The sequence below is a fragment of the Vicia villosa genome, unplaced genomic scaffold (genome assembly GCF_029867415.1).
Source record: "Vicia villosa cultivar HV-30 ecotype Madison, WI unplaced genomic scaffold, Vvil1.0 ctg.003209F_1_1, whole genome shotgun sequence".
Taxonomy (NCBI): Eukaryota; Viridiplantae; Streptophyta; class Magnoliopsida; order Fabales; family Fabaceae; genus Vicia; species Vicia villosa.
In genome coordinates, this window is record NW_026706143.1 from 66,432 (window position 1) to 74,535 (window position 8,104).

At 40.9% G+C, this 8,104-nt stretch overlaps 1 protein-coding gene across 1 annotated transcript; it reads left to right on the forward strand.

Annotated features, from left to right (window-relative positions):
• The first annotated feature begins 2,670 nt into the window (after positions 1-2,670).
• LOC131640584 (uncharacterized) lies at positions 2,671-4,476 on the forward strand. Its single transcript, XM_058910971.1, has one exon. It carries the CDS (start codon positions 2,671-2,673, stop codon positions 4,474-4,476), a length of 1,806 nt encoding a protein of 601 aa, XP_058766954.1.
• Positions 4,477-8,104: the final 3,628 nt, after the last annotated feature.

Here is an 8,104-nt window from a genome sequence, read left to right on the forward strand (position 1 = left end):
GATTGTGTTTAGAACTTTGTTTACAAGCTTCCAGTGCTTTTCGATTAAAGTTTTGTAGCAGGTGGCGTGATTTGCCATGGTTAGGTTTTAAGAGTTCAGAATTGGGGTTTCTGGTTAGAGACAGTTTCAGGCCAAATTGAGGAGCCTGTTGAATTCGCGGTGTCATCTACGATTGATCTGAACCATTATTTCGCTTTTGCTCACGCTTTTTTGCAGATTTGGAGTGTGAGAGTTTCGGCCACGCATAAAAAACCGTTGCCAAAGAGTTATGTTCTAAAAAGTTCCGACGAGGAAGAAGAAGCCATTAGCGCGCGTAGAAAATTTGAATGTTATTTTGTTATTTTTATATTATTTGTAGGTTATTGCATTAACATCATGTGAATATAGCCTGGTTGGTAGAAGCGTGGGGATGTTAAGCGTGAGGGCCTGGGTTCGATCCCTACCCTCAGCGCTTTATTTTTCACAATTTAGATGTTATAAGCTGCTTGTAGATTCCACGCAGCCAGTCCATGAAGGCTCACCATACACCCTTCAATCCAACCATCAGATCTGTCAAGTGATTCATCCAACGCCTACAAACCTGCGAGTCTACCATGGACCTCCCTCTGCTCACCACACAAGATCGCAAGCTGAGTTTCTACTTACATAATATTTTATTTAAATTGTTCCTTTTTTATCTTATTATTATTTATTTTGTTTTGTTTTTTTTACTAAGAATTATTTGTTTTTTGACTATTTTATTCATTTTGTCGAAAGTTCGAGTTTTCACAATTTTATTCGTAATTGTTTTATTATTATTATTATTTAAAAGTCAATATTATTTTCAAATAAATCTTTTATTAATTAAATAATTAGGATTACATCCAATAATTATTTAGTTGACATATTGACTCGAACTCTCGATTTTCTTTCTCCATAACTTTGGTATTATTTCAATTAGTTTATTATTTTATTAACCAGGGTTAACTTGTGCCTTATTTAGGGTTTACGAGAATTTGCCATACACTGAAAAATATTTTTCTTTCTGTGTCCTTTTCAGGGTTGAGTATCAGATATCTTCCGATTATGCGCCGCGCCTTCCACGAAGCTAAGTCCCGACTCTATTATCTTTTATTTTTACTTTTCTTTTTTTAGATAATTTTTTGCCCTCAAAAGTCAATGAACTATTCTACACTCACGTGACTCGTCTCTTTGCCATTTTTCAGGGTTAACCTCGAAGGCTACCTCCGACTACAAACCATCTCAGATCAAATTAAAAAGCTAAGTACCCGTTTACCTATCTTATTATTTTTAATTTCTTTTTACCTTCTTATTTTAGGGTTAACTATGATTGCCTCCGAACCATAATGCACTCACCCCTTCTTTTGTTTACTCTTCCTTTTCCAATCTTCAGGGTTTGTCAATTGCCAAAGCGTCGAGTATCGGTAACCCTAAACCCTAAACTATTATATCTTCTGTTTTTTTAATTATATCCCGCTGGTTTCAATTTCCCTCTCCTCCGCTGGTTTCAATTTCCCTTCCCCATTATTACTGTTTATATTAAACTGCTTGGTTAGTAATCCTAGGGAGTGCAAGCCTCTAATGAATTTAGATAATTAATTATAAAATAATTTTCTGAATATAATCACATGATTGGTGCATACACGCACACTTTTGGGTAAACCTCTATGTTGCCTGTTGCCTTGTTGCCTTGTGTTTTTTTGCAGAATAGCCAGTCCCTCGAATACGAGGATACCTCAGCCTTGTTGCCTCGATTAAGATCATGGTCCTTAATGATGCTGCCTTCGATATACATGATCTCGACCCTCGGAAGTTGCCTACGAAAAGGCTGAGGTATCCTCTGGTTGCCTACGAAAAAGGCTATTCTGATCCTTCCCCTTAGACTACCTGCCTCTCTATGGCATGGGTCAGTCTTATGGCGAACGATAATGCGATGACCCGTTTACATCCAAACGAAAGGCTTTCTGCCCTCCCGTGGCATGGATAGACTCTTTCATCCTGAAAGGCTAAAAGAAACCTATCATCTAAGTTTAAGGTAATTGCCCCTAATTGCTTTGCCTTGCTCTAAATTTTTATATTCTTTCTCATAATCCTTCAAAAGGGCTACGCTCATTTACGAGCTAAAGTCCCTATTCTTTTTCTTCTACATTTCTTTTCAAACAAAGAGCAAAGCAATTAAGAGCCCATGGAAAACCATGGATGCAAAGGGTGCCTTACACCTTCCCTTTGCATAATTACCCCCCGAACCCTGTTTTCTTTAAAAAGGTTTTTCCTGTTCTTTTAGCCTTTTCGATATTTGGATAAAATAAAAGTCGGTGGCGACTCATGCTTAACCGCGACATTTCGATAAAAAGTCAGTTCACCGTATTACACCTAGTATTGAGCCTGATCAACTCGATGTCTATGTATGTGACAGGAGACTTCATGGCTGAGTAACCAAGGAGGAGGGGAAGGCCGAGGACTAATGCTGCCCAGAGTCAGAATGAGAATCCTGAAGGAGGAGTCGGTGGTAATCAATGGGCACAGTTGATGCAAATGCAACAACAACATCAACTGCAGATGCAACAACAACAACAAGAGTTTATGGCTCAGATGATGCAATAGGTGCAGGGTGCCCACCCACCTCCTCAACAGAATGATGGAAGTAGGGGGTTTCGAGAGTTTTATCGCATGAATCCTCCCGAGTTTCATGGTGACCTTGACCCTCTCAAAGCTCATGATTGGCTCACCAATGTCGAAAGGATCTTTGAGGTAACTCCGTGTTCAGAAGAAGACAAAGTGGTTTGTGCTACTCAGATGTTGCGGGGACCAGCTGCCCAGTGGTGGACAAGTGCTTCTGCTAGAATGACTACCTTAGGAATCGACAAGACTTGGGGCCATTTTAAGGTCGTCGTGTTAGAGAAGTACTTTCCAGATAGCATGAGAGCTCAAGAGGAGTTAGAGTTCCAAATGCTACGCCAAGGATCTATGACTGTGGCTGAATTTGCGGCAAAGTTTGAAGATATGGAAGCCTATTCAAATCAAGCTCTTTATGCCCCAGATGAACGTTGGAAGATTAACCAATTCAAGATTGGACTCAGAGGGGATATAGATTATTGTGTGGGGCAGCAACGTTATAACACTTATTCGGAGATACTTGAACAATGTTATATTACTGAGCAAAGCCTGAAAAAGATTCAGCTAGAGAAGGAACAAGACAAGCCAAGTCAGGACGAGTATAGGAGGACAAGGCAGCACTTAAAACCAAGGGGATCGCCATCTAAAGGCAAGCAAAACCAGAATGTGAGGCCATCACACCCGCCTCTTTGTAGAAGTTGCAAGCGGAACCACTTCGGGAGTTGTAAGACTGGCGAAGGGGGGAAGTGCTATATATGTGACAAGGAAGGTCATTTTGCTAGGAGCTGCCCAAACAAGAATCGCCAAGGAGGGACTACAGGAAGGGTGTATACACTTAATGCAAGGAAGGCAAAGGGGAACCATGAGTTAATTGCTGGTACGTGTTTAGTGAATAATCAGAAATGTCTTATTTTGATTGATTGTGGAGCATCGCATTCTTTTATTTCACCTCAGTGTGTTCAACGTCTCGGGTTAGAGATTTTTCCTTTAGTTTCTGCAATGGTAATTGGCACAGCAGTCGATGGTAGTGTAGAAGCTACTCAGAAGTGTGAGGACTGTGTCGTAACTGTTGACGGTCGAGTCTTCTTAGTGGATTTGATTTGTCTACCGCTTAAGAGGGTGGATGTGGTGTTGGGAATGGATTGGCTATCCGCCAATTCAGTACTCATTAATTGTAAGGAAAGGGCCATTCTAGTTCCAGCTGTTGAAACTGCTCCGGAAGATTCAATGACCACCCTCTTGGAAGGTACTATTCATATGATCAACTGTTTATATGATCAAGAGAACAGTTTTATTCTTTTTCTAGCTGAGGATTCGAATGAGCAGTCGTCTGTTTCACAAATTCCAGTAGTTTGTGAATTTCCGGGAGTCTTTCCAGAGGATATCACTTCCTTACCTCCTGAGAGAGAAGTGGAATTCTCTATCGACTTGGTACCGGGAAAAACCCCAGTTTCCGTTGCTCCTTATAGAATGTCACCAGTTGAACTTAAGGAGTTGAAGAGTCGATTGGAAGAGTTATTGTCCAAACACTTCATCAAACCCAGCGTTTCTCCTTGGGGAGCTCCAGTTTTGCTGGTCAAGAAGAAAGACGGTGGGATGCGCTTATGTATTGATTACCGCCAGTTAAACAAGGTAACCATCAAGAACAAGTACCCGTTGCCTCGAATTGATGACCTGCTGGATCAATTGAGAGGAGCGTGTGTATTCTCAAAAATTGACCTACGGTCTGGTTACCACCAAATTAGGGTGAAGAACTCGGATGTTCCAAAAACCGCATTTAGGACCCGGTATGGCCATTATGAATTCCGCGTGATGCCATTCGGAGTGACGAATGCACCGGCTGTATTATGGATTACATGAACCGAATCTTTCAACCTTATCTTGATCAATTTGTGGTGATCTTTATTGATGATATTCTTATCTACTCTCGGACACCACAAGAACATGCCGAGCATTTGAGGATTGTTCTATCAGTTCTACAAGAGAAGCAACTTTTTGCTAAGCTCAGCAAGTGCGAATTTTAGATGACGGAAGTTAAGTTTCTTGGTCATGTCATATCACAAGGTGGAGTGTCCATGGATCCATCAAAAGTAGAAGCAGTGGTCAGCTGGGAAAGACCTAAGAATGTTTCAGAAGTCAGAAGCTTCTTGGGTTTAGCAGGATATTATCGGAGATTTATCAAAGGATTTTCTCAAATAGCCTTGCCTTTATCCCGACTCACTCGGAAGGAAGCTCAGTTTGTATGGGATGAAAGGTGCGAGAAGAGCTTTATAGAACTGAAGGAGCGATTGACTACAGCCCCTGTCTTAGTTATCCCAGACCTTAGTATTCCTTATGAAGTATTTTGTGATGCGTCAAAGAAAGGACTTGGAGCAGTTCTAATGCAGAATGGGCAAGTGGTAGCTTTCATATCTCGACAATTAAGGCCGCATGAAGAAAACTACCCTACTCATGATTTGGAATTAGCGACTATCGTATTTGCACTTAAAGTGTGGCGCCATTACCTATATGGAGTCCACTTTCAAATGTTCAGTGATCACAAGAGCTTGAGGTATCTTTTCGATCAAAAGGAGTTGAATATGAGGCAAAGGAGATGGATGGAGTATTTGAAGGATTTTGATTTTGAGCTTAAGTACCATCCCGGAAAGGCAAATAAGGTAGCAGACGCATTGAGTAGGAAGGAATTGCATGTGGCAAATTTTATGGTGTTGGAATTAGAGTTATTGGAAAAGTTTCGAGATCTCAACTTACAAGTTGTTGAACTTCCCGAAGGAGTAGTTTTTGGTAATCTGAACATCACTAATGAGTTAAGAGATAGAGTTCGAAGTCGTCAACTTGTGGATGAGGAGTTACAATCTAATTTTGGACGACCCGGTTACTCTCAAACTGCAGACGAGATACTTCTATTTAACCAACGAGTTTGTGTCCCAAAAGATGAAGAGTTGAGAAGGAACATACTCGAGGCTCACAAAAGAAAATTCACTGTTCATCCAGGACCATCCAAGATGTATCAGGACTTAAAGAGAGATTATTGGTGGCCTGGTATGAAAAAGGACATTAACGAGTTTGTGGCCCGGTGTATTGTGTGTCAACAGGTGAAAATAGAGCACCAACGGCCAGGGGGGTTGTTGCAACCACTTGAGATCCCTGTTTGGAAATGGGATAGTATCTCCATGGATTTTGTGGTGGGATTACCACGTACATTTGACGGTTATGACTCAATCTGGGTGATTGTAGACCGATTAACCAAAACAGCCCATTTCTTAGCAGGCAAAACCACGTACAAGACAATCCGTCTTGCACGGTTATTCTTTGAGGAAATCGTATGTTTGCATGGTGTTCCTTCGAATGTGATATCAGATAGAGACCCAAAATTTGCTTCTAGATTCTGGAAGGCATTCCAACATTCCCTGGGTACACAAGTACGGCTGAGCACATCAAACCACCCGCAAACGGATGGTCAGACCGAAAGGACAATTCAGACCTTGGAGGATATGTTAAGAGCTTGTGTGTTGGAAGGCGGGAGAAATTGGAAGGATCACCTACCCTTGATTGAATTCGCTTATAACAACACCCATTATGCGAGTATAGGGATGGCCCCTTATGAAGCCTTATACGAAAGGAGATGTAGAACACCTCTATGTTGGTCAGAAGTTGGTGAGAAAAGTATTCTTGGACCGGAGATTATCCAAGAGACTACAGAAAAAGTGAGGATGATCTGTGATAAGTTGAAGAAGGCACAGGACTGTCAAAAGAGTTATGAAGATTTACGAAGGAGGCCTTTAGAGTTCGACGAGGGGGATCATGTGTTTTTTTAAAAGTTACCCCTCGGCTTAACCTGAAGACCCTGTTTAAGTCAAGGAAGCTAAGTCCGAGATTCGTAAAACCTTACCAAATCATAGAACGAATTGGAGAAGTGGCTTACCGGTTAGCCTTACCGCCATCTCTTTCTGGTCTCCATGATGTATTCCACGTATCTCAGCTTAGGAAGTTTGTTCCCGACTCTTTTTATCCTATTCTTCTTGATACCGTTGAAGTAGAAGCAGATCTTTCCTTCCAGCCCCATCCAAATTGTATCTTGGAGTATTCAAGTAAGAAGTTACGGACCAAGGAAATACCAATGGTAAAGGTTAATTGGGAGAATTTGAATCCAGAAAAGGCTACTTGGGAATTAGAATCCGAGATGCGGGCTTCGTACCCTCACTTGTTCTGGTAAGTTTTAAATTCGAGGACGAATTTATTTTAAGGGGGAAGAATATAACATCCCTAGATTTCTAATCACACTAATTATACTAATATTGGTAATTAGGAATGATTATGATGATTAGTAATTAGAGGAGGGTGTTAGAATAAATTGGTGAAGCTAAACATGATTAGTTTATGAGAGTTTAAGTGGAGGGCATATTAGTCCTTTCACTTGTGAACTACATAAACCAATTTTGAAGTATCTAACTGGTTCCCTTCCCATTTTGTTCTTTTCCACTCTTAGAGTAATTCTGAAATCAAGAACAAGAGGAAGAGAGGGGCAGACAAGAGAAGAGGAAGAGAGGAAGAAAGTTCCAAGTTTCTTGCATGCAACATCATCATCCTCATCACCAAACCAGCCTCCAACCTTCATCTTTTCCCTCTTAAGGTGGGTTTCTATGTAGTGCCTTGGGTAAATTGTTAGGGTTTATGATAATGGGGATTTGGGGTTTTGAGAATGTTGCTTGTCTTGGTGTGAGCTTGATGATCATGAATGTTGTTTTTACATATTATATGAGTTATGAAAATTGTTTGATCCTTGATAACATGAGTGTGTATGTTGGATAGTATGATATCATACTTGTGAATTCATGATAATTGAGCTCTTGCCATGTTGGGTTAGCTTGGGATGAGAATAGAATGTGTTTGGAACTGATTTAATGCAGGAAAATGGTATTTTTGCTTCTGGTTCAGTAAGCAATCGATTGCATGGGTCAAGCAATCGATTGCACGGTGAAAAATTGTCATTCTGGACATTCTGTTCAGTAAGCAATCGATTGCACAACAGTGTAAATCGATTGCACATGACAGCAAATTTTCCTTTTATTGTTTTGATCATAACTAGAGTTCCGTAACTCGGAATTAGGCGTCGTCGGAGGCATTAGAAAGCTATAGGAAAGGTGTGGTGTCGTTTTCTTTACCTCCCCGTTTCACTTGGGAGGACGGCACGCTAAACCCTTCACGCGAAATTTGGAAGGAGAATGCGCCCGTGGTGGGATGAATTTTGTTTCAGTTCTTCCTACGATATCACACGAACTTTCTTATTTGTCCTACGAGTAGGAAAGGGGAAAAAAGATCTCAACTAAACCCTAGGAGTTTGCTAAGTGTGGGGATTTCACCTAGACTAGAAATTCTGGAGTCCGGGGGGTCGGTTATACATAGGGAAGTGTTTAAACACCCTACATATCTGTAGTACTCTACAGGAACCTTCTCTGTGTCATTGTGATTGTGTTTGCTGCTAATG